Source organism: Chionomys nivalis, chromosome 2 (assembly GCF_950005125.1).
Source record: "Chionomys nivalis chromosome 2, mChiNiv1.1, whole genome shotgun sequence".
NCBI lineage: Eukaryota > Metazoa > Chordata > Mammalia > Rodentia > Cricetidae > Chionomys > Chionomys nivalis.
In genome coordinates this window covers 32,845,715-32,872,930 of record NC_080087.1, presented here as the reverse complement: position 1 = coordinate 32,872,930, position 27,216 = coordinate 32,845,715, and the positions used below count along the sequence as shown (strand labels likewise).

At 43.4% G+C, this 27,216-nt stretch overlaps 1 protein-coding gene and 1 pseudogene across 1 annotated transcript; both read left to right on the top strand.

Moving 5' to 3' along the window:
* Positions 1–2,885: 2,885 nt before the first annotated feature.
* On the top strand, positions 2,886–5,680 carry LOC130867541 (peptidyl-prolyl cis-trans isomerase A-like). The gene is made up of 2 exons (XM_057759590.1): positions 2,886–3,510; positions 5,508–5,680. Exons 1-2 carry the CDS (start codon positions 2,886–2,888, stop codon positions 5,678–5,680), a joined length of 798 nt encoding a protein of 265 aa, XP_057615573.1.
* A 14,657-nt stretch (positions 5,681–20,337) lies between these two features.
* Positions 20,338–21,341, top strand: LOC130869790 (L-lactate dehydrogenase A chain-like; annotated as a pseudogene).
* The last annotated feature ends 5,875 nt before the right edge of the window (positions 21,342–27,216 follow it).

The following is a 27,216-nucleotide window of genomic DNA, read 5'->3' as shown; positions in this document are numbered from 1 at the left end:
AAACATCTGGATGGTCAGTTTAAAGTAATATGTAAACTCTGGAATTTAATCAAAATGTCTCATAGTTTGTATTACTTGGAATTTATTATTTTGCCATAAAATTGGAAAGCTAATTTCCTGAGAACTTATTAAATACTTTTAAGAAAATTTAACTAGAGAGTGAAAATGTCTTATATCTATTCCTGTTTTAATTAACTTTAATGATTATTGTTAATTATGTTGTTTTTACTGCTAGTGCTCATTTCAATATATTAAATGATATTTCTAACTAAGGGAAACAGTTTATTGTCATCTAAAATTCTACGGGGCCTTTGTAAAGTTAATTTTTCTCCAAGGTTGGAAAATGTCTCAACCTCATAGAATTGGAGCCAAAGGCATGTCAGTTTAACGAGAACGCTTGGTGACCCGGGGAAAAGGATAACCCACAGTCTTACTGAGAAAAAAAAATATATTGCCCCGAGTCTAATAAAAATTTTACTATCCAAGCAAGTCTTCAGAAATGGAGCTCATCTTCATTTTCCTTTTTCTAACTTCATAGCAAAGAGAATAACCTTTGGATCCAGGTCTCCATGGAGCCCAGCACACACAATCCAGAGTCTGGCATTGCCAAGACGTCAGCACCCTGGGTCTCCTACTCTACAGACAAGTGTGTGTGCGCAGCAAGCAGTTTTCCTCCATGGCTCATATCACACTTGATAACCACAAATGTGGATGAGTATTTAATTTATCCCCATCTCTTCCAACAGACACGATACCCAAAGGTTGAGCACAGCAACTGTTTTGCGCCCAGCATACTCTGCACCGTTCATTCTAGGCGCATACCTGGACTGTGTGGATGTTAACTGGCTGAATGAATGAAAATCAACATTAGGGACTGGAAGGATAGTTCAACTGGTGGAGAACTTGCCCACCACACACAAAGGCCTGGTTTCAGTCCTCAGAACCAGATAAACCAGACACGGCACCAAATGCCTAAAATCCTATCATTTAGGAGGTATAAGGCAAAGAAACCAGAAGTTTAAGGTCATCCATGGCTACATAGTAAGCTCTGGGCCAGCCTTGGATACATGAGACCCCCATCTCAAAAGAAGTTAAATTTGGGAGAAAAATGCCAGGCTTTGTCATGTCTACCACACCCTCAAGCCAAATGCAAGAAGCTCAGAGACACATGATGCTAGTTCCTTATATTTCAGTTACAGTCTTTGGTTATGTTTTTATGCAATATTTAGGCTAGGAAGTGTGCTTTAATTTGTTAAGTATGTTTAGTGTTAATCAGCACCAGTGGCTGATTGGACAAGCCATGCAGTGTTGAGGAACACATAGAAATTTCAATAATGAAGTATCATGCGTAGGAAGGTGGGAAGTGAAGACCCAACCTAGGAGCTGGGGGAATTTGTGGGACAAAAGTCCCCCACCTCCAAACAAATCCTGTTAGAACTAGATTTGCACTCAGAGTGTTCTAACCCTGGCACATGCCATAGACCTTGTCCTCTGGTGTTTCTCTCTAATCTCCTTAAACTGTCCCCTCCCTGTCCCTCTTTATTATGCACCATGTTGCACTTAGAAATGCAAATGCTGAGAGTTAAGGAATCTCATCCTTTAGGAGAAAGGGCGCCTGCCCCTGTTTCTGGTCTTCATCTCCTGACTGAGTATCTTGATATGTTGCCCTGTAGGTTCTTTTTCAAGCACAGATAAACTAGAGTTCCTTCAGTGGGAGATGCTGCAACATCTTAAGTTATGCATGTACTAAGTAGCATATACATTTTAAAGGCTAGGTTCTCAAAGCCACCCCGGGTGGTCAAAGCAATTAGAACACATTTCTTGTAGCAGGAACACAGAGTCCAGCTGAGTAGTCAAGAAAGCTGTGTTCCTCTCATCCTTCCTGATCCACCGGAGAAGGCCTAGCATAGGGGAGTTTCCCAGCAGGCTGTTCGTTAGCCCACATTTCTTCTCGCTGTGGTCTTTGACCAAGCTCCAAATCTCATCTGGCACCTCATCGGCTCACAAGTCCCAACACATCCTTCACACTTCTGCATGTAGCCAGACCAGGGTTATGAAGTTATAGTGGTGTTAACTGATAAGCCTGAGGGAACTGGTCATTGGGACTATTTGCTTTGGAAACTGGATATAATACCACAAGCACAGAGAAGAAAGTCTCTGCAGGCCACATTGCAAGGAGCTTAGATTAAGACTGTGCACTAAACCAGGAAGGTTGGAGTATTGGGGACTCATGGGGAATGTTGGGGTTAAGGGGCAACGATACACCAAATCCACTTTTAGGAAGGACAGTTACTCACATACAGAAAGCTGACTGTTAAGTTGGGAGCATAGCCTCCAGCCCCTGGCATCTATCCCAGCCAACCTGGCTTGGGAATTGCATTGCTCTGGGCTCCAAATCCCAGCATGCCAGGTCCTGACTCCTCCCTTGGGGTCCTGACCACTCCCACAGGGTATTTAAGTGGGCTCCCAGAGAAGAAACACGTGGTTCTGGGTTTGCATGGGCTCCTTGCTTTTCTGTCTCCCTGCCATATGCTTGGCCACCTGAGAGTGTATTTCTTAATAAAATGATGGGCATTTTGATTTGGTTTGATTTGACCTAATTGGATTTCTTTGTCCTGACGGAGCTGCCCTTTTCTTAGTATTTTTACTTAACACTGACTATTAAAAAATAAAACAGAAACAAGCATACAGAAAGTACCAGAGAGGAAAGCTGAGGAAAGCTAAGGAAAGCGGAGGGCTGTTCAGGCTGATAATCTTGTCTGAGGGAGTGGGAGGTATGCCACCCAACACACACACACACACACACACACACACACACACACACGTCGTTTATTTCAGTCAACAGCTTGTGAATACCTACTGTGACGACTTGATTAAGAAACATCATGCGGCCGCTTTGCAGGCGGGGCTGTCCCCTCTCACTGCTTGCTGCAGCCATAGTCAACCCCACCATGTTCTTCAACATCTCGGCCGATGGCGAGGCCTTGGGCCGCGTCACCTTCGAGCTGTTTGCAGACAAAGTTCCAAAGACAGCAGGAAACTTTCGTGCTCTGAGCACTGGAGAGAAAGGATTTGGATATAAGGGTTCTTCCTTTCACAGGATTATTCCAGGATTCATGTGCCAGGGTGGTGACTTCACACGCCATAATGGCACTGGCGGCAGATCCATCTACAGAGAAAAATTTGAGGATGAGAACTTCATCCTGAAGCATACAGGTCCTGGCATCTTGTCCATGGCAAATGCTGGACCAAACACAAACGGTTCCCAGGTTTTTATCTGCACCACCAAGACTGCATGGCTGGATGGCAAACATGTGGACTTTGGGAAGGTGAAAGAAGGCATGAACATTGTGGAAGCCATGGAGCGTTTGGGGTCCAGGAATGGCAAGACCAGCAAGATGATCACCATTTCCGACTGGACAACTCTAATTCTTTTGACTTGCGGGCTTTTTACCCACCAGACCATTCCTTCTGTAGTTCAGGAGAGCACCCCAGCCCCATCTGCTCGCAGTACCCTGTAATCTCTGCTCTCACTGAAGTTCTTTGGGTTCCATATTTTCCTCATTCCCCTTCAAGTCTAGCTGGATTGCAGAGTTAAGTTTATGATTATGAATAAAAACTAAGTAAGGAAAAAAAAGAAACATCATGCCAAATCTTTTCCCTTCCCTTCTGTTTGGCACCCCTGCCCTCTTAATGCAGCCTGGTTTCTCTCCCTCCCTGTCTTCTCTCTCGGTGGCTGTTACCCAGTGTCCCATCACATAAACACTAGCTTTTCTCCAACTCCTAACTCTCTCAGACGACAAAATGGTAAGGGGTTTCTGAACATTATTTATTTACGTATTTTTTAGAAAACATGTCTCACAGTAGACCAGACAGTCCTTGTATCCATAATCTCCCTGCCTGCACTTCTCAAATGCTGCGGTTATGAGTGTATGGACACCACTATATCTGGCTAAACAGTTTTTAAAATAAACTTCCATGAAATATCCAAAACAGAACTGTTGGATGTTAGCTGGAAGCAATTTTATCTAGAAATATGCTGATGAGGGCAAGAAAAATCTAGGAGTTCTAGTTTTACACACTGGCTTGTCAGCAAATAATCCCACTGGGCGGGTAAACGGCTGTGTAAGTATTAATTATTACCTAGAGCTGCTGGGTTTCTTATACAAAGAGCATTAGAAAAGGAGCCGATGCCTGGACCACACCGGCTTTGGTATTTGACAAAGACAGAGACAGTATCAGACACTGTGGAGGATATGGTTGGCCAGATAAAATGTTCTCCTCTCATCTCAGACTTAGAGTTTAGTAGACAAGAGACATAGCGAGAGATGGCCTGGAAAGGCCCGTCACGGGAGGATAGGTGCCCCTAGGAAGGATTACTGTCCCGATAGTCAAGGAGAGCTTCCGGGAGAAGGGATGTCTCACCTGGAAAGAAAAGACGGAGCTGGAATTGTCCGAAGGGTTTTGGAAATGGATGGGGAAGCTGAATCTTAAGTACGGTGCTGACATGTGTATTTCTGCTTCCTGTTCTCTAGTAAGGTAATGGGGGGCTCAGGGGTTAAAACTCCCCCTGATAATGGTGCTCGGGCACCTAGTCCTCCGAACAGCTGAAGCCCACAGCTAGGCGGGTGTCCTGTCCTACTTAGGACCGCAGGTCTCTGGCTGCACCTGCCGTCTTCACCTGCTCCAGGCCCTCTGGGAAGCACCTGTTAGGATGGCATTGCCAGATGAGAAAGGAGGGCAAAACAAGGCCGCAAGCAGTTCTCTGGGGATTTCGTCATGAAGCTCAAAAGCCCGCAACCTGGGTGTCCTTCAAATTCAACAGCGAGCTGCCGACCATCGTCTCTCTTTTCAGGACAGGTGCTAGAATCCAAAAGCATGGGAAACACGTACAGATAGTTTACTTAGAAGCTGTATTTAGAGCAGACCCGCCATGAATACCTTCACTTGCAAGACTGGCAACTCGGTTTACACGCCCGAGTACATCTCAGCTCAGAGATGGACAAAGAAGGTCCACGAAGAAAGGTCTTGATAAGCAGCAGGCTTTCCTGCTGGCCGCTCACACAGGCTCTGAGCACCGAGAGGATAGAATTAAGTGACTGACGTCAATGCCCATCGCTAAGTATATTTATTTAAATCCCGAACGACAAAAAGCAAACACTGTAGACATTAACGAAAACACAAGGCAAACATTTGACTCTTTTGCTTCACTCAGTTGGCTTGGGAACCTTTATGCCAGGTTAAGGCCATGCCCTAGCTGGTCCCAGGACTTCCCAGGGAATGTAAAGTTTTTTCTCCAGAAGAATGGTGAAGTGTAGATGTCTAAGGTGCCTATTAGAGACCTGTTAAATTATCAGGTGGCAAAAAGCGTTACTGCTAAAGTGTTCCTTCTCGTTCAAGACCCTGGATGTAAGCTTACAACATACCCCGGCTCACCAGGCCAGGCAATGACCCCGTTAGAAGGCAGTAGCTAAGCTCTTACACGGATTAGTGTGTTATGTACACAGGTAGGATGCTGGCTCACACCCCCGCTGACTGGCATGGACTCTTCTGGAAACACAAACAGAGCCTCACAGCAGCCGTGTGCTTCTTTTCTAAGCTTTCCTCCCCGTATGCAGCATGGTTCACAGAGCCCGCCGTTAGCGGAGTTATTTCTGACTACGGTCTCCTCAGTCGTTAGCAAAGCTAACTCATTGTGGACCGAGTTCAAACAAACCCTGCCTGCTTTATAACCCCACAGGCATTTCACCCTGACCTAATTCTCCTACACATTTCTATTATCATAGGAATGAGGACTATCTGTGGCCTGACTAGTCTCAATACCCTTAGGGCTGAAAGAAAATAAGGCAAGCTTTCTCCCCCCACCATTCCGCCAAGATTTCTAATTTCTCTCACTTCTTCATATTACCTGTTCTAAATTCGTTCTCATATCATGTGGCATCCTGGCCACCAGCAGGGTAAGGTCTGCCTTAAGACCAAGATAAGCTAATGAGCTAAGAAGTGGGGTAGCTGCGTATTGAAATCTTCTGTGTTCCCCCATACACCATTGCATTCTGGAGATGCTCTGGGGGTCTGCATGGCTTCCCATCTCGACCTCTCCCTCTGCTGACTCCAGCCCCAGCCACACTCACACAGCACAGCTCTCCAGTGAGCGAGGGGAACGCTGTCTCATTCTAGTTCTTATATTCCAATTTCTTCCCGTCCTAAAACAGCAGAGACAGTGACTAGAAACAAGTCCAAGGCAGCAAAAGGTTGATCGATACCAATTTCTCCCTAAGCGCCTCCCTCAGCGTAGGGCAGTCGTTAAGAGATCTCCTGTGAAGTTGGAGGTAGGCCAAGGTCATGCCACAGATTCACATCTTTTGGCCTTCTGAGCCCAAAGGTATGTTGCTTAGCATCTGTACCTGTCTTTCCTCGTCTGAAATAGGGGGAAATGTGATACTCTTTTGAGGTTGTTATGAGGGACAATGTATGTACAAGGTGCTTAGTTTACTGCAAGCTGTAATTGACATTGGCTATTTTAACACCAGAAGAGACATATTCTCTCTCAGATTATAAAGGTTGCTAGTTTTTAAAAAATCAGAATTTAAATAATTATTGGTCTCACTTTGATTTAGCTTTCAAGATGGTGGTTGATGTTGTTTGGTTTAATGTTGCTTTGGGGTTTGAGAAATCTTGAGGTTTATACTCTAGGAAAACTACACACAGATGAGAGACATTTTCTAGCTACCTATAAAGCTGGCTACCTCTTTTCATCATGGACATGAGAAGACCAGGAATCAGGCAATTTCAGGAATTTCTTTGTGGAAAGATGAGTCGTCCAGATGGGCATGAGTCCTGCTAACCTATAAATAAATCTTTCTTCAAATCATGTTGTTGGAATATAGCCTTTTATGCTGTGGCTTTTTATAGAAATAATTGGTGTCAGTATAGCTCTAGAATCCTTAATGCTAAAAGGAAATAGCTTCTTCTATCACTTGCTGCCAAAATTATACTCTTTCCTTGTCTAAACAGTATTAAGTGACCAGTCATAGAACACTAACTAAAAGATCAGTCGGGACGTTCAACAAAGTGCCAAGCCTGCTACATGGTGAACACCTCTATGCTGGCTAAGTGGATCAAAGAACCAGGTCAATATAGAAGCAAACAGCTGGGGTGGGAGAAACCATATTTTGCTTGGGAATAGCCAAGAGAAGATCTTATCAGAGATCTTAATCCCAGAGTTATTATTTTTCTTTATAAAGCCAGGCAGTTGCAGAGAACCTGTGCCTACCCCTAGCCATGGCACCGTTTCACAGTTACCGTTATTGTAGAGGGACTATTTGAGCAGAAGGCACTGGGGAGGCCATCTGCAAGGGAGCTACATTTGCAGCAGGTGCAGCATTTGCTCACATCGAGCAGCAGGACCATCCGGGTCTTGTTAACCGCTCCTTCCATTTTTCTGCAACCAAGACAATTAAGCCCTGGATTTTATTATCTGTGAACACATACATGTCAAATTCTAGGACCTGGTACTAGGTAAGACTCCCTTCTGTTTCCAGCCTAAGCTAGAGATCTTTGGAATGTGAGAAAGATGAGCCCTGAGACTTTCTGTGAAGCACCATGTCTACTATACAGCTATCGCCTATATGCTGGCCAGACCAATCCTAGAAACAGGCCAATATTGAAACAAATGTGCTGTTACAAGACAAACTGTATCAGGCAAGGGTCTTACCTTCCTCATTTTCAAAATTCTGAGTCTGGTCTCGATAAACTCTCTGCTTCTGTCATTCAGGTCATGAGTACAATGGCCATTACTGTATTTCATGACATGCTCGGGTTCCCCTAGGCCACCTTGATTTTGTTAGTTTTTATTTTGCTCTCTGAGAAGAGTCTCTGAGTCCTTCCTGTCTACATACAAATATGAGACCACTTGCTTTATCTTGAATGATTGAGAACTTCAATGATCAACTTTTCTATCTTCTTTCTTTTTTTTCCTCTTTTTTTTTCTTTTGAGGGGCGTGGTGAATACCACAGCTATTCTGAATGAAATGTGTGAGTATGTGCGTTGATGATAGTTTCCTCTCACATCCAGCCTCCATTCATTGTTACCCCCAGTCTGACGATCTCAATCTCGAACACAGCCATCAGCTAATGTGGGTCTTCTCTGGATTCTGTCTTCACAGCCTGCTCCATAATCCTCAGCATGTCTAGAGGGGCTGCTTATCATGCCCTATGGATTTCCAGAGGGGATTAAAAAACAACCTCAATCATGTCATAAAGCTTCCTGCCTAGAAACAATAGGACTATTTCTCTTTAGTTTGAATTTATTTTTAAAATTATTATTTTTTTATTGAAAATAAATTTCCGCCTCCTCCCAGCCTCCCATTTCCCTCCCCCTCCTCCCCTTCCTCTCCCCCGACCCCCACTCCTTTCCCCTTCCCTCTCCAGTCCAAAGAGCAGTCAGGGTTCCCTGCACTGTGGAAAGTCCAAGGTCCTCCCCCCTCCATCTAGGTCTAGGAAGGTGAGCATCCAAACTGGCTAGGCTCCCACAAAGCCAGAACATGAAGTAGGATCAAAACCCAGTGCCATTGTCCTTGGCTTCTCATCAGCTCTCATTGTCCACCATGTTCAGAGAGTCCGGTTTCATCCCATGCTTTTTCAGTTCCAGTCCAGCTGGCCTTGGTGAGCTCCCAATAGATCAGTCCCTCTGTCTCAGTGGGTGGGTGCACCTCTCACGGTCCTGACTTCCTTGCTCATGTTCTCCCTCCTTCTGCTCCTCATTGGGACCTTATTTTTTTGAGAATTTTGTACATGAGTACTGCATTTACATCATTTCTAGTTTTCTCTTTCCCCTCCAACTCCTCCCAGGTCTCTCTTCCTACTCCCTTTCAAATTTACTGTCTCTTCTATAATTATTGTTTCATATATATGCACATGTATGTATATATATGTACATGTACATACATACAAACTATTGAGTCTATTTAGAGGTGCTTTGTGTACATGTGTGCAGGGAACGTCACTTAGGTTTAAAATAACTTACCAAGAGGTTCACCCCTGGGGAAAACAGATTCTTCTCTAGTGGCCATTGGTTGCCTGTAGCTCTTGATCTAAGAGAGATGCTTCTCTGTTACATTTAGAAGATACTCTCTTGCAGCAAGTATCTTGTCCACTGGCTCTTACCGTCATCCCATCCCATCTTCTACAATTTTCTCAGAGCCTTGGTGTAAGAGTTGCAGTGTAGATGTGTCAACTGGGACTCGGTACCCCAGGGTCACTTATTATTTCTCTGTATTTTGAACAGTTACGGGTCTCTATAATTACTTTCATCTACCAAAAAAATATTGATGAGAAGTGAGAACTATATTTATCTGTGGTATACGGCTAAGAATTTGGAATATAGTTAGAGATTATATTGGTTCAGCAAAGTGGCAGTAAGAGGCTCTCCCCTCCCCTCAACCACCTCACCAGCCATGGTTGGTTGGATAGGTTTATAGTACTAGGCAAGCATTTCCTCCTATTGTCTGGGTCTTAAGCTCAATTAGACAGTTATTGGTTATCACAAAGTCACAAATGCCACTGTTGCACTACTGGGAATATCTTTTCAAGTGTGTTGTGGTTTGTAGTTTTTTTTTTGTTTTGTTTTGTTTTGTTTTGTTTTTTTGGATTTTTGAGACAGGGTTTCTCCATAGCTTTTGGTTCCTGTCCTGGAACTAGCTCTTGTAGACCAGGCTGGCCTCAAACTCACAGAGATCCGCCTGCCTCTGCCTCCCGAGTGCTGGGATTAAAGGCGTGCACCCCCATCGCCCGGCTGTGGTTTGTAGTTTTTACAGCCCAGTAGGGCTACTGATTTCTTTTCTTCTTTGGCACCTTGCATAGTATCTTGCAATACTATGCTAGCTGGTCCTCCAGCAGGTTTCCAGGTCAATTTCAGCTCAATTCTTTCAAGTCCTTTGTCAGAAGTGTGTTATATCTTTAACAATGGTGTCTTACCTTCAAGTTTGGGGAAGCAACAACAAGCAATGACAATAGCCTACATTGTTTGGAGAGTCTCTTGGAATTCTTTAATTATTTCCTTCTTCTTTCATTTTTCCCCTTTCTTCCTTCCTCTTATCAGTTCCTTTATAAATGTTATCTCTTTGTACTTATCTGGGAACAGAAAGTGAAAAGCTACCATGGACTGTGTATGATCAGAAAAAAGTTAACTACACAGTCAATGTGCATTAGCAAGGAACTCCCATATTCATTATGATGGGTTAGAGGTAAGAATAATGGAACATCATTTAAACTTGATTCTTTTCTCACACACACACACACATACACACACACACACATACACACACACGCACGCACAAATGTGTTCTAATCATATCCCCCCATTATCCTTCTTATCCTCTTTCTCTCCTACTGACCCGCTTTTTCTTCCCAAGTCTACCTCCTATGGGTGTGTAAATGTATATGTGTTTGTATATGTGTGTGTATTTGTGTGTATGTATGTATGTGTATGTGAGTGTGTGTGTGTCCCACAGCATTTAATTAGAGTGGTGATGACTAGACCATAGAGGAAAATAACTTCTCCTTACCAGGCAATCATTAATAGCTTACAGTTCCAGAAGGAGGGGTGGGGTCTTATATATCTTTGATAGTGTATGATTTGGCACAATGGTGTACAGGTCTTGAGCAGGTAGCCTAAGCTGCTATGAAGTCATTGGTGCAACAGCTATGTCATATGCAGAAGGCATGTTTCATAATTCCTTCAGCCTTTCCTCTCTCTCTCTCTCTCTCTCTCTCTCTCTCTCTCTCTCTCTCTCTCTCTCCCTTCCCCCGCTCCCCCCATGTTCCCTGAGCCTGGCAAGGGTTGACAAAGATGTCCTGTTGTGTTTAGAGCTGAGCACTTAGCAACGATGGAATGCTAATTCTGGAACTATACATAAGAACTATACAATTTAAAACTGTGAAGGTTTTATAGTATTTAAATTTTTCTACGTAAATTTTTAATTGTGATCATTAGTGAAATAGTTTTAGTGTAGGCGTATGCAAGAATGTAGAATCCCACAAGAGGCAAGAAAATCTGGAGAGATCTGGAACCAAAAACAGGTGCTAACATCTGCTACCAACTGGCATATAAAGAAGCTGAAATCAAAAATAGTCTTAGACTTTCTGATTAGGTATCTCAAAACACACCTGTCTCAATTTGGAAAGAAAATAGATTTTGCAATTAAAAGATTGATAATTTTGTCTCTAAGACCCAACTAAATGCAAATAAACTTTATGATTTCTATATTCTTCACTGTGTTCTTTCTACATTTGAGAAAAATGCACTATAGCAAGGGCATTGCTGGGAGGCCAGTAACATGAAGACTTACGAAGAGAAGACCAGCATTCATTAATAATAGCGACTCATTAAAAACTAGATGTTTACTTAAAACATTTCACAGAAATGCTGGGAGATCTCTTCTACAATGGTGTCTTACCTTCAAGTTTGGGAAGCAACAACAAGCAATGACAATGGCCTACACTGTTTGGAGAGTCTCTTGGAATTTTTAAATTATTTCCTTCTCCTTTTGTTTTTTCCCCTTTCTTCCTTCCTCTTATCAGTTCCTTTATAAATGTTATCTCTTTGTACTTATCTGGGAACAGAAAGTGAAAAGCTACCATGGACTGTGTATGATTAGAAAAAAGTTAACTACGCAGTCAATATGCATTAGCATGGACCTTCTACACCGTACTCACAGCTTAATGCTTAACTACTCTTTGGTCCAGTGCCTTCGGTTTTGTCCTGCCCTGCAGCATGTACTCAAACCTCCATCATTAATGGATCATTTGTCACACTGGATTTTTCTTAGCTCACCGCTTCTTCAGAATTCAAGACTTACTGCCAACATTCTCACTTTTCCACAAGATTAATATAGCAGTATGGGTACCTGGTGTACTTTACAAACATCCAGGAATCATAATTACATACTTAAACCTTGGAACACAGGAGATATTAATCAAAAGGGATAAAAGAAAAAGCAAAAAAAAAGTGCAGTTATAATTAATGAATTTTAACTGTTCTCCATTTCTGAAATTAAAAGATTATGACTTAAATATATTAAAGTAATAGGATAAAAGAAAATTATCTTTTTATTAATTAAAGTTGTTCTTTAACAATTTCATGTAAATATGCAATGCATTCCAGCTATTTCCAAGCTTGTCCCTCTTATCCCCCTGCTAAACCTCCCCTCCTTCCTACACACTTTTCTTTTTTAAATTGTTTTTATTGAGCTATATATTTTTCTCTGCTCTCCTCCCTTCCTCTCCCTTCACCTTTTACCCTCTCCTATAACTCACATGCTCCCTATTTACTCAGGATACCTTGTCTTTTTCTACTTCCTATGTAGATTATATCCATGTATGTCTCTCTTAGGATCCTCATTGTTGTCTAGGTTCTCTGGGATTATAAATTTTAGACTGGTTTTTCTTTGCTTTATGTCTAAAAGCCACTTCAGAGTGAGTACATATGATATTTGTCTTTCTGGGTCTGGGTTACCTCACTCAATATGATAGTTTCTAGATCCATCCATTTGCCTGCAAATTTCAAGTTGTCATTATTTTTTCTCACTGTGTAGTATTCCATTGTGTAAATGTACCACATCTTCTTTATCCATTTTTTGGTCAAGGAGCATTTAGGTTGTTTCCAGGTTCTGGCTATGACAAATAATGCTGCTATGAACATAGTTGAGCACATGTCCTTGTGGCACAATTGAGCATCCTTTGGTATATACCCCAAAGTGGTATTGCTGGGTCTTGAGGAAGGTTGTTCCCTAATTTTCTGAGAAATCACCGTATTGATTTCCAAAGCAACTGTACCAGTTTGTACTTGTAGGCATGCCTTTCGTTTTGTTTCCTTTTATGACCCACTTAGCTTACCGGGGGATGTCTATGTGACCATGGAACTCCACACTAAAACATGGTCAGCTCACTGTCAGTATGCAACTAAAGCCAATGACACTCTGTCTCCTGGGACCTGTCAGTAGCCAGCATTTCAGCATAGAGGGACAGGACCCCGTGAGCCTCTCCCCTATCAATGACTGACAGTTGACAGGCTCAGTCCTGCATAGGGCCATTGTATGCAAAAGCAGCTATTGTGAGTTCGTGATTTCTATGGTTCTGTTGGTCCTTAAAGACATTTCACACCTTCCTCTCTTTCTCACAGCACTTCCCTTCTCTCTGGCCTCTCTTCTGAAGCGTTCACTGAGGATCAATGTCTTATTTAGGGCTGAGCATTCAACACACTTATTCACCTTGAGGTAGTTTGAGAGGGGGGGAAAAGATCATTAATGAAAGTTGTTTTTTTTCTAATTCTAACTTGCATTAGCTATCCAAATTAGTCTTCCAAACTCCTGCAGTGTAGGCATTATTATCCTCATCTCATTCGTAATGAAACTGGACTTGGAAAAGTTACTTCCTCCAATTAGTACTTACTAGTTGCCTATCTAAGCATTATACTACATATGCACATGTATATGTTATATGTATAATATATATCATGATTCAAATCCAGGAACATCCATCCAACCTTATCCTGGAGCCCTTAAAATAATCATGAAATCTCTGTCCTAAAAATACCTGATAGTGCCATTACTAGAACCACTGATCAATATTTTCCCTTTAACATGAGCTGTTATTATAATAACATTATATAATGTTTAGTTAAATATACATTCTTGAATATGCTTACTCTATGAGGAGAAATTGTCCAAAACCAGTAATTCCAAGCTTGGCAAATAATCAAAATTTTCTGGAGAGCACTTAAAAAAGTATTCCCTAGGTCCAATCACACTGAGTCCAAACCTCAGTGAATGGTCACAGAGTCTCCATAAATTCAAAACTCTCAAGGCAGGTTTTAAATATCATCCAATTGATGATATTTAAAACAAAGAACATGAACGTTTAGAAATACCATGCATTATAGATTCTTCAAAATTCAGCAACATCCTTCACTTCATTTCATCCTAATAGATACCTGCCGGGTAGGATGTAGGGTAGATATTTTGTCATAGTGGATATAAGCACAAACTATTTCAGTAAGGAAAGGAAATTTGAAGCATCCTCATTCATCTTCCTAGGTAAAAAACATCACTGAACCCAAACCAAGCCACGTTTGGATACACAGCATCAACAGGGTAAAGACTGCACCACCACCATAACCACCACCCCACCCCCACAGCTCAGGTATCATTGTGGAAGAGAAGGCGAGAAGAGTGGAAGAGCCAGGAGTGGAGGATAGCGACAAGGAAGCCTTATCTTCTGGATACAGCAGAGCAACTTCACACATGATCTCACAGAAATTGTGACAGCACACACAAGATCTGTGTGAGCTCAAGCCAGATCAAATCCCAGCATGGAGGGGGAAGATGGACACACAATACCACCCACCCCTAGCTGTGGAGAAAAATGGCAATGGTTAGCAGTCGGGAGAGGCAGAGACTTTTTTCTAAGGGTGTGGTCCCTGATAAGTTACCATGTTCCAGTTGACGACCAGATATCCATGGATATTTGAGCAGCACACACTGGGCTTGAAGGGTTTTTAAAAAGGATACAAAGTTAGGTGGGAAGAGAAGTAGGAGTGGATCTAAGAAGAGTTGGGGGTAAAATCAAAACACGTTGTACAAACCCTCAACTCTCAAAGAACTAATAAAAATGCAAATGTCACCTGCTAGACTTCCTTCTTTCCTCGCCTTTTATGGAAAACACTGATTGGATAGCATTATGGGCTGAAGTATGTCTCTGAAATCCATGTGCTGCACATGAACTCACAGTGTCTACGACAGGCACAAGCCTTGCACAAGTACCACCCAACATGGATGGGGGAAAGGCTCGTGATATCCCACTCCATTCTGAGACACTATAGGCAATTGATGGATGGTGATGGAGGGAGGGAGTTTTCTTCAGAGATGTGGGTTCTGGGAGGCTACCCATGCTCCAGTAGATGGTCCCACATCCATACTCATGAACATACAGGTTGTACTAAATAGACTCAGTGGCAGGGGAGGAAGAGAGAGAGAGAGAGAGAGAGAGAGAGAGAGAGAGAGAGAGAGAGAGAGAGAGAGAGAGAGAGAGAGAGAGAGAATGTGAAATCAGGGGAGAAAATGGAGGGTGGATTTGGTCCAAACACATTATATGCATTTATAACTACTAAAGAATTTTTTGAAAAAAGAATTTAGCCAGGCAGTGGTGGTGCATGCTTTTAATCCCAGCACTTATGGAAGCATAGGCAGGCAGATCTCTGTGAGTTCAAGGCCAACCTAATCTATAGAGTAAGAACCAGGACAGTCAGAGCTACACAGAGAAACCCTGTCTTGAAAAAACATTATAACAAAAACAAAACAAAAACAAATTAACAAACAAACAAGCAAAACAAAACAAAAACACAAGAGAGAATATGTATACTAATACCTTCTTCCCATAAATTATAGAATGTGGTCATGGAAATCAGTTCTTGCAGATTTAAAGATGAGGTCCTATAGAAGTAGAGAGTATCCATAACCAAACATGACAGATGTGTTTAAAGGAGAGGGAAATTTTGATATAGACACAAAGCAAGAACTCCACGTGACAATGAATGCGGAGATAAGATTGGTGAGTGTTGAAAACAGTTAAAAGTATAAATAGATTAATTAACATGACTAATGCTGAACCAATTTTGTAACATTTTCAAATGTTGGAGTATTTGATTATTTAATCCACCAAAGATCCATACATGCTTTCCCTCATTTTGTTGTAGCACAGCCATGTTACCTTTTAAAGCAACTCAACATGAATTATCTACTACGGGAATCCACACAATTCAGGATTTGGTCTCAAATGGAGTCACAAGACAGAGAGGAGAGGTTGTATAAGAGCCTTGGAACTTGGTTTCAAATCCAAAGTCACCTCTGAACACTGCTTTAATTCAGAGTGCTCGAGCTGCACACAGGATGCTTCCCTGTGCTAATATAATTCAAAACTACATTAACAGAATAGAGGGGGAAATCCACAGAAAAGACTCGGAAATATGGCACAGATTCAACACGCAATCTACTGAACAAAATAAAACCTCCCCATGGAGAAACGCAAGCCGTGTGTATATGGGAGCAGTTAAGTCAAACATAATTACACTGTTTTTCATCCTGACTAGTTCATCATTGCTTATCTACAAAGCCATGGGATAGCAATAGAGAAATTCTTGTTGTGCAATATGGTCCAAATGGATTCATGGGGAGAGTTGAGGCCAGACGCCCTGATTCCAGTACAATTCTGATCTGGGCTGGTTCAAGATGGTTGGGAGTATCTTCAGCCACCCTCTTCATGTTCTGATTCCATCTCTTCAGCCTCAACTCCCACACTCCTTAAAGCCCCTCCCCTTCTCTAAACTAAGGGCTCTTTTAAAAATAAAGACATAAACAAATAATTCCTGTGGAGCCACCAGGAACTAGGAACTGACCTCTGTCCTAAAAGATATAAGGAGGACAGTGTGGGCATTTCTCCATGGCGCTTTCATTCTGGTGAAAGGTACTGTCACTAATAAAGGTGTCGTGTGTGCTCAGCAGGGACAGTCCTCTGTACAGCGCAGTTCCAGCATGGAACTGCCACTGGTCACAGCCTCCATTGTGCTGAGCAGAGTCCTTCTGAGTAACCTTTAGCAACATGATAAATAAGCATTTTAAGAACCTGCTGTACCTTCTTACTATTCTTCCCCGGTTCCTCCTCAATGCAGTGGACTCTGAATTCCTGAAGACAGAGCCTCAAACTGCAAGGATATAACAGGCAAAGAAAAACCAGTACCCAGCTAATAAGGAACTAGTAAAGAAGTATGTAACATGTATGAGATACGTTCACTTACAGATACATGGGGTGCTCGTGCTTACAGGACTGGTCATTAAGCAATACTGTGTAATGGATGGCCATGGCTACCATGGAGAACAAACAATAGGACTCAGGAAATGAGGAATCTTACAGACAGCAGTTATTAATCTAAATGCAGTGCTCAAGGAAGACCTCCTCATCCAGTAATGTGAGTAGAGCAAAAGGAAGTAGCAATGGGAAAACTTTGCAGAAAGAACAGTGGACTCAACCTCCCGGGACTGGGGACCATATACTATGTCTAATAACATCGTTAAGGCCACGATGAGGGTTGGGAATGAAAGAACAGAAAGCCCTCTTAACTGCCGTGATGTAGTGATGAGGCTAGTAGGCCTGCTTTTCATCCTCCCTGGCTCCCACACGGCTAGCTTAGCCCCAGAAATAACAACACACAAACTCTGTTCATTTAAACACTGCCTGGCCCATTATATCTAGCCTCTTCTTGGCTAACTCTCATATCTTGCGTTAACCCATATCTAGTAATCTGTGTATCACCACAGGGTCGTGGCTTACTGGGAAGATTCTAACCCATGTCCATCTTGGGCCGGAGCTTCATGGGGGTTGCCTGACTCTGCTTTCTTTCTCCCAGCATTCTGCTCTGTCTTCCCCATCTACCTATGTTCTGACCTATCAGGCCAAGCAGTTTTCTTTATTAATTAACCAATGAAAGCAACAGATAGATAGAAGACCCTCCTACATCACTGTGACATCTCTCCAGCCTTCTTACTAGAACCTTGTCTTCTACACATAGAATAAATGACTTTAATCTACTCACCTCTCTCTTCCACTTCCCTTCCCCCTCCTTCTCTTTCTCACCCAAATCAAGAGAAACAGGGTATTGGGGACAGGGTCAAGGCAGTGTCATTTTTGTTAAGACCAGACACATATTTCATATAGATGGCAATGGTTCAGTAGAGATGAACAATAATGGAGAATAAAATAAATCTATTGAGACTCTCATTCAGGAGGGAAAGGCAAGGGGCACAGCAATTGGAGCCAGCCTTGGATAGGAAATGGACCAGCTCAACAGTGGCAGTGGGAAATAAGATAAAACCCTGGGCATCAGATGGGGCAATGGGGAGGTACAGTATAGAGCTACACAAAAGGACCCTCTCCTGGTTCTATTTTCTCACTGAAACAACCACCCTGAATGTTTCCAGAGTTTAGTCATACCAAATAAGACCAGACCAAGTAAATGTGTGCACAGGTCAGCTGTTCAAGAGTTAGGTAGAACACATAGATTTGGAGAAAACTTAGGCTCAAGGTGTTTGAATATTTAAGATAAAGTTAAAGATGATAAAGATATGGGCTAGGAGATGAGGGCCTGATAACAATGGTAATGATACTCCGTAAAATTTTGTTTGGCAACTGAGATTACAAAGGCAATTGAGCCATGCCTGAAAGCTGGAGGGTTTGATATGTTCCTGGCCCTTGTGTGATTCAAGAATGAGCAAAGTCAAGGTCTGAAGGGAAGTAATCTTGAAAGCTAAAGACAGTGTGACTTGGCTCAGTGACGCAGACATTCAGACTAGTCGTTATCCCTCAAAGCTCTGGGCATTTCAGATTTACTTTGGAACTTGCATTTGCCATGCTGTTGTTGGAATAATTCTTAATTCCTCATAGCTCAGTCTCTAGATCAGAAGACATCTCCGGTTCATCTTCCCCCAATTCTCCGCATTGAAAGAAATCTTCTTGCCCTTATGTGTGATCCTCTTACGAGTCATCCTCAAGCTCCCACTTCCTAATACTCACTCACCTCCCCTTCCTAATCCACAACCAAGAGGCTGCCTCAGAACACTCCAGCCCCACACCCTTCCACGGCGGCCCTACTCTAATGATTTTCTAGTCAAGGTGCTTGCCTTCAAAGGGCAAACTGGGCCATGCTATCCTCCTGCTTGGAGCCCTTAATAGACTTTCCAATTGCTCTTAAAGAACGAATTCTTTCCATTGGATCTATGTCCCTGCAGGTTCAATTTGAAGCTGTTCTTCAGCCTCCACACATTTTCCTCAATCCGGCACTCTTCTTACTCTTTAGACATCAGCTCACATGTCACCTCTGCAAGGACGCTGCCTGCCATCCCAAGATAGCCAAGAATGCCTGACCACACCTTCACAGATCACCCTGCCCCTCTCCTGCAGCACTGAGGCAGGATCGCCATTTCAGACTAAGGTCAAGGTAAGAGCCAGTGGCTGGCTGTTTTGCCTTTCGGATCTTCAGGTTGAACCCCAATTTCTGACGCTGAGTTTTTATTAACCATGCTTCATCCAGTGGCCCCCAAGACTATATCATTATTTTGCATGGCTATTTAGTTGTGTTCTCACAAGACTCCCAAACTCTCATGAAGACAACAACTGTTCACTATATTCTCAGCATCTTCCATGGTCATTGATTCATAAAACCACTTCAAGACCATCTCTTCACTGAATGAAATCATTAATAAATACAAGAGTCTAAAGTTTTACTTAATAGTCTTTAAAAACGTCAACTTGTTTCCCCTGGGTATTTATTATTCATAAACTAAAAAAGAGCATGATCAAATATATGCTTATGCCCGCACGCGCGCGCACACACACACAGAGAGAGAGAGAGAGAGAGAGAGAGAGAGAGAGAGAGAGAGAGATTCATGTGTCTTTAAAAACCCTTAACCAGACAAGTCAGTTGCAGTTTGCAACTTACAGCCTAGACCTTAATTCTTAAGGAGAAACTAATGAAGGTATAGATAAACCCCTCATGGTTTCTTCTTGAATATGAGTTTCCAGGAAACCTGAGTATAAAGATCTCCTCACAGGCATCGAAGCCATGCGCATTGGAGCTTCCCTCCAGAGAATATATTGATACAATAGGAAAGGCGAGAGTAGTGTTTGCGAATGCAATTGAGAGTCACTTCCCAAGCATCTCCTGCAAAGCGGAAAGCGGTTCTACTTGCCTGGTTTCCACACTGCAGTAGAATTTTTCAGACTTGAGCGCTTTTGTGATTAGGGCACTAAATAGTCTTCTCAGGGAAGTTACCCACTTGCTCTCTCTCTCTCTCTCTCTCTCTCTCTCTCTCTCTCTCTCTCTCTAACAAACAAAGCATATAAATTGTAGGCAGATAAAATCATACAAAACAAGGCAGCTAATAGATGCATAGCTGAATATATGTATTTTTCTACTCCATCTTCAATTAATGAAGCCAACAGAAATATGAGAAATCCTTGAAGTGTTTCCTTTTTATCATTAAAGTATTTTATCAGGTCTGGAGAGACAGCTCAAGCAGTTAAGAGCACTAGTTGCTTTTCCTGAGGACCGGGGTTCAATTCCCAGCAAATTCGTGTGAGCTTACAAACAGTCCCAGGGTATCTGGCACCCTCTTCTGGATTTCCTGGGCACCAGTACACACATGTATATATATGCAGGCCGAACCCAGATCACGCTGCTGTGCGCCCGAAGCTGCTCGTCGTGCACTAGCGGTCCCAAAAGCTTCAAAGTCCGACAAGATGGCAACCTTCAAGGACCAGCTGATTGGGAATCTCCTTAAGGAAGAACATGCCCCCCCCCCCCCAGAACAAGATTACGGTTGTTGGGGTTGGTGCTGTTGGCATGGCTTGTGCCATCAGTATCCTAATGAAGGACTTGGCGGATGAGCTTGACCTTGTTGATGTCATGGAAGACAAACTGAAGGGAGAGATGATGGATCTCCAGCATGGCAGCCTTTTCCTTAGAACACCGAAAATTGTCTCTGGCAAAGACTATAGCGTGACTGCAAACTCCAAGCTGGTCATCATCACAGCGGGGGCCCGTCAGCAAGAGGGAGAGAGTCGACTCAATCTGGTCCAGCGCAACGTGAACATCTTCAAGTTTATCATTCCCAACGTGGTGAAGTACAGTCCAAACTGCAAGCTGCTTATTGTCTCCAACTCAGTGGATATCTTGACCTACGTGGCCTGGAAGATAAGTGGCTTTCCCAAAAACCGAGTCATCGGGAGTGGTTGCAATCTGGACTCAGCTCGGTTCCGTTACCTGATGGGAGAAAGGCTGGGTGTTCACCCGCTAAGCTGTCATGGATGGGTCCTGGGGAAGCACGGGGACTCCAGTGTGCCTGTGTGGAGTGGCGTGAATGTCGCTGGGGTCTCCCTGAAGAATCTGAACCCAGAACTGGGCTCCGATGCAGACAAGGAGCAGTGGAAGGAGGTTCACAAGCAGGTGGTTGACAGCGCCTATGAGGTGATCAGACTGAAGGGTTATACGTCCTGGGCCATTGGCCTCTCTGTGGCCGACTTGGCAGAGAGGATAATGAAGAATCTGAGGCGGGTGCATCCCATTTTCATCATGATTAAGGGTCTCTACGGAATCAAGGATGATTTCTTCCTGTGTCCTGGGACAAAATGGAATCTCAGATGTTGTGAAGGTGACTCTGACTTCTGAAGAGGAGGCCCGCTTGAAGAAGAGTGCATATATGCTCTGGGGGATCCAGAAAGAGCTGCAGTTCTAAAAGTCCTCAGATGTCCTAGCGCTTCACCGTCCAAGATGCAGCAGGGTTTCTATGGAGACCGCACACTGTCTCCTCATCTGAGCTGTGGTTAGGGTGGTTGTGTTCCCACAGCTCTACCCTGATGGTAAGTGGTACTTGTGTAGTGGTAACCTGGTTGGTGTGACAGTCCCACTCACTGTCTCCAAGACACTGCCAACCGTGTGCAGACTTCAGTTACCCTGTGAACCTGCTCTGTCTGCTATACACCCTCACCAGACATGCCTAGGCCAATGATTTCCCAATTAGTCATAACCTGGCTCCAGTGTGTAAATCCATTATGCATATCTTGTGCATAACTGTTCTAACGGATATTCTGTGTATTTTGTATCTGTAGTGTACATTGAAATATTGTGTAAAGTGAAGATCTGCATATGGATGATACAAACAACTACCCAAGTGTCATGCCAATGAAAACACCAAATAAACCTTGAACAGTGAAAAAAAAAACAAGATTTTATGTAGGAACTACTTTGAAGAGGATGGGCACAATGGAAATGGACACACCTATATCCGCACTTTGGAAACTGAGGTCAGTCTGGTCTACAAAGCAAGTTCAGGCCAGATGGGGCTACATAGTCAGACTCTGGAAAAGACAACGAAAGGGGAACTATTTTGAAGAAATTTTTAGAATGGTTTGATTTTTACAGCAGAAAGAAGAGTTAAGCAAAAGTAATACTTTATTGTGCTACATGCCTTTTTTTTTTTTTCAATATTCCGTCAGTATTCTTTGCTCTGAGGACACTTGAGAAGGGCAAAGTGCAGGCCAAGTTCAAGCAGTGGCTCTGCGGTGGTGTTCCAGGAGAGCTTGCCCTTGCCAAAGCCACAGTGCCACCCAGACAGATCTGCCCCCAGGAAGCCAGCAGGGCTGTGCCTTGTGTTATCAGCTCTGCTAAGAGCAGGTTTCTCGCCACCTTTCTCACACCTGAGAAACGGCCCTACTCTGCAGCCCCAAGCTCGCATCCAAAGCATCTTCGTGACCAGTTTTAGAAACTGACATATTATTCACAATCTGATTCTTCTGGGTTCATGACTCGTCATCTCTCTTTTCACACCGGCTGCTTCGGGAGTCCACGTGAGATGTCGTTCAGCTATGACTGGTAAAATTTACAATTACACTTCCTATGATGCTTTGTTTGAACTGATATTGGTAATGTTACTGTTTTTATATTTAAAGAACAGTCTAGTTATATGTATACACATACATATATATGTGATATATATATTTATCATCTTCTATTTTCAAAATTATTCTCAATTATCCTGGTCTTACGGTAGCTTTTGATCAAAGATTTTAAAAATCGACTTGACTAAGGATGACAATATGAGTGTTTGGAGCATCAAGGCAGCATAAGGAGGAAGTCAATTCTTTGTATTGTTCCAGGAGACAAGAGAAAACATTTAGGTCTTGACTTGAATTTGGTCAAGAAGAAGAGGAGGAGGAAAAGGAAAAGGAGGAGGAGGGAGACGAGGAAGGGTAAGAGAAACCTTGATAAAAATATGTTGACAAAGCTCTGACCTTGGAGTTCACAGCCACTGGTGGCTGAACTTTGCACCACTACCCTGTGTCACCCCCACCCCTGTGACTAAGCTAGTGGGCAAGCCCCCAGAATCTCATTTGATCCCTTAGTGTCTCATTTGATCCCTGCAGAAACAGCCTATACCGGTCTCTACTCATCCTCACTGCAGCCTGGGCCTGTTAGCGCCGCTTTGCCTAAAACATTCCTGGTGTTGCCCCCTAGAAAGCACTGGCTCACTTTCTTAAACTGTTGTCTATTCTGGTTTTCTTTATGTTGCTGCGATGAAGCACAAGGAGCAAAAGCATTTTGGGGAGTCAAGGTTTGCTTCATTTTACAGGTTATAGTCCATCACTGAGGAAGTCGGGCAAGAACTTGAAGGGAAAACCGTGAGCAAATGCTATTTGTTGGTTTGTTCTTGGATACACGCTTATCTAGCTAGCTTTCTTTTTTAAATTAAATTATTTTTTTGTACAATATATTTTGATCTTGCTTTTTCTCCCTCCCTCAACACCTCCCAGATCTTCTTTAACTCCCAACCCACCCAACTCTATATTCTCTCTCTCTCTTTCAAAAGCCCAAAATAAAAACAAAACCTCAAAAATGAAAATCAAAACAAACAAGCAAAAGACCAATAAGACAAAAATAATGCCAAGACAAAACAAAATTTTTCCACAAAATTCTATTGAATTCGTTTTGTGTTAGCCAGCTACTCCCAGGAGTGGGCCTTCCTTGGAGCGTGGTTGGTACACCCAGTGACATTCCATTGGAGAAAGCTGAAAGCTGACTCTCCTTTGCCAGTGGGCGTCAACTGTAAATAGTTTCTTAGTTAGGGGTGGCAACCCCAGATCCACATCCCCTTCTTGGTGCTGGGACCCCATTAGCTAGCTTTCTTTTTTTTTATTTTTTATTTTATTTTTTAATGAAAAATTTCGACCTCCTCCCCTCCTCCCATTTCCCTCTCGCTCCCCCCATCCCCCTTTCCCTCCCTCTCCAGTCCAAACACCTGTCCAGGAAATGGTATGATCCACAGTGGACTAGGCCATTCTACATCAGTTAACCATCAAGACAATCCCTCATAGACATATCTATAAAGACAATTGGTCAACCGAGTTTTTTTTTCCAGGTAATTCTGGGTTGTCAAATTGACAGTTAATTCTAACTAGAACACTATTCACTGTGTGTGTGTGTTTGTGTGTGTGTGTGTGTACACCTCTTCCACTCCAGACAGCTGAATCTTTATCAGCTGTAGAACTCTTCTTAGACTATGCAGACGTGCCCATGCAAGTACACTAGCCTTGGACAATATCAGGCTCAGAATTCCATCTAATCTCTGCTAATTTGTCATTTAATGTATGCTAATGTGTTCAAGGCATTATAACCTGATGCTACCCACACACTTCCCTGAAGAGAGGGAAAGAGAGCCTTAGACACAGAAGGATGGTGCTTTGTTGGTGGCAGCTGCTTGTTCATTCCCAGCTGTTTGAACCATTGAAATAACACAGAGAAACAATATTAATTGCAATACTGCTTGGCCAACGACTCTAGCGTATTCTTAACTAGCTCTTACATCTTATATTAACTCATTTCTATTATTTTATATTTTACCACGAGGCTCAAGGTTTAGCAGCAAGGTTCCAGGATGCCTGTCTCCTCTGGCAGCAGTTACATGGTGTCCCACTGACTCCTCCTACTTTCTCTATATATCTCTTCTAGCCTGACTTTACTCTGTTAAGCCATTGGCTGAAAACAGCTTCTTTATTAACCAATGGCAATAAACCACATTGACAGCATACATCACCTCCCACATCACTACTTGACCAGGGTTATTTCTTCTCCACCGGATTTGTCATTAGTGAGTAGGGAAAACCTTCCGATGACACCCAGCTCTACATGCTTCCCACAGTCTTCTGAATGAATGTGGGGCATTATCATCGCTCAGTCCAGGGAAGCAACTTTACAGAGACTGCCTTTATTTCCACACATCTCTAGCTTAAGGATGAAGAGTAGAAATGACAAGTAGCGGGTGTTTCTTCTGAGCATGTCCCAAGGCCATCATAAACTCCCACACTGACCCTTCAGTCTTCCCCAGAGATCCCACACCCATTGACCACTCATGAACGTAAGCAGCTTCTCCATCCACCCTAGTTGGCTTTCTGTTGCTGTGACAGAGACCGTGACCCAAAACAACTTGGGGAAGAAAGGGTTTGACTAATATGAGCTTATCACAGTCCATCACGGAGGAAAGTCGGGGCAGGAACCTGGAGGCGGGAACTGAAGCAGCAACCATGGAGGGTTGCTGCTTACTGACTTGCTTGCCCTGGCTTGCGCAGACCGCTTTCTTATACAACTCAGGACCACCTGTCTAGGGTAATGCTGCCCACAGTAGGCTGGCCCTGCCCATCTACCATTATCAAGAAAATGTCCTTCGGTCTTGCCTATAGGAAAGCGTGTATTACCCAGTGCTTATGTGGCAGAAGGAGGGGTTTGATGCACGAAGCTATCGCTCCGGTGCCCAGTGAGTTTCAGAGTCCTAGCAAGGCTGTCTTCCCCACAGTTGGGACTGAAGGACTGAAGAGCTGAACACAGATTCGGAGGGCTCCCATCCCATCTCACTTCTGCTGGCGGAAGCTCAGCCTCTTAGCCCTTACCAGACTGAGGCTGGCACCATAGACGCTGTACCCTTCTAGTTCCCAGGTTCATTTTGATGAAATATGGCTATATGGCGACCTCCACTGACTAGCCCTTGTACCCAACTTGGCTCAGGGCTTGGGAGGTTTGGTTACAGACCAGGCATAAGCCCATGGTTCTTATCCCCAGTCTCGGCAGCCAATTGTTTAAAAAACTCTCCTCTGCCCCTCTTGAGGGAAAGAACCAGACCAGGAAGCAGGTTTCTTGTTTTTCTGAGCACCCCCCATCCCCACCCCGCATCAGCTGAAATAATTGCAGTCACCTGAAAAGCTGAGCTCTGCGCTCGCACACTCTGGAGAAGTGTTGCCAAGAACGTACAGATTTCCTGGATCATTTTCAATTACTACGAGAAGGTGCCAATTGTTAAAGAAAACTAGAAAATAAAAAAAAAAAATCCCCACAATGGCTGGGAGATCTTTTCATTCCCCCCTCTTTAGGTAATTTGTTCTGATTGCAACTCTTTCAAAAGACAAGATTACACACTAGGGAGGTGCAGAGATGAAGAAAGGGAAATCTGTCCCCTGCTGAGACTAGAGAAAGCTCAGCTCCGTGTTTGAAAGCAAGGGCCAGATTCCCTTGCCACGCTAATGAAACCTTGTTAGCTGTGTACACTGGAGCTGAGCTGAGCTAGTGAGAAGGGAGCCACTGGCAGAGGGCACAGGGCTGGGGTGCCGGTGCACTTGGAGACCATTGCTCTTTTTGTCATTCTTAAAGAATAGGAACTTAAATATTTGCTAAAAAATAAAACTGCTGTCGTTAGATGCAGCAAGGACAAAGTTGCAATCCAACATCACTCAAATGAAAAAAGGACACTAACCACGTTTGCAAGTGGTAGACTTGAATATTGGTGTTTTCAAACTTTACAGTACCCCACCCCATACACGTGTTGCCAATTCTATTTATCCCCAAGTCTCCCCTCCCACCCAGGTGGTATTTCCCCGGTAGGCTAAGGGTGGGCTATTTTGTTTACAAGCGGTAAGTAGTTGCTTGCATTCCTGTCAGAAGCTACAAACAAATGGCCTTCCAGCTGGCAGAGGGAGAAGCAGCCTGTCTCTGCATTGAAAAGATCCCGGCTCCTTTAATGACCAGCACCAAGCAGAGACAAAGGGCACTGGCCCAGAAATGAGCACGGCGATACGATTGACCCCACCACTGTATTCTTGCCTTGGCATAATACCCATAGAACAACACACATCTGGGGCAACTAATTCTTAACTAAATAGGAGGGCAGGACACACAGCTCACACGACCGCTAGGTGTCTGTGCATTTCAGTGATGACATACTCCTGTACGAAATTCAGTAACCCACACAAGGAAGCAGCTTCAAGGTTCCAGCTGACCCAGGGCCAAGAAGAAAGTTCTGGACTACAAGGTCCAAAAAGGAGGCACGGTGACAGAAAGATCAGATCTCCTCCCTGCCCAGGGAAGCTTATGCTTACAACAGCTACGATTTTTTTTTCTAGCTCTACATTTGCTGGATACATAAAAATCTTGCATGGGAATTGTGTAGGCCCAGGAAGCACACCCACACATACAGGTGTGCCATTGTTCGCTTGATTCTTGCCCCATGTGTTTTCTGTCTAATTAGCTGAGAGTTGGTTGAAGGAAGAGAAGCACTTGTGTGTGTCTGT

Bases quoted from the DNA above. Each gene is read 5' to 3' on its own strand.
- LOC130867541 (XM_057759590.1), top strand. From the start codon at position 2,886: ATGCGGCCGCTTTGCAGGCGGGGCTGTCCCCTCTCACTGCTTGCTGCA. The intron at 3,511-5,507 runs GTACCCTGTAAT...TTATGTACACAG, and splicing joins CCCAGCCCCATCTGCTCGCA to GTAGGATGCTGGCTCACACC.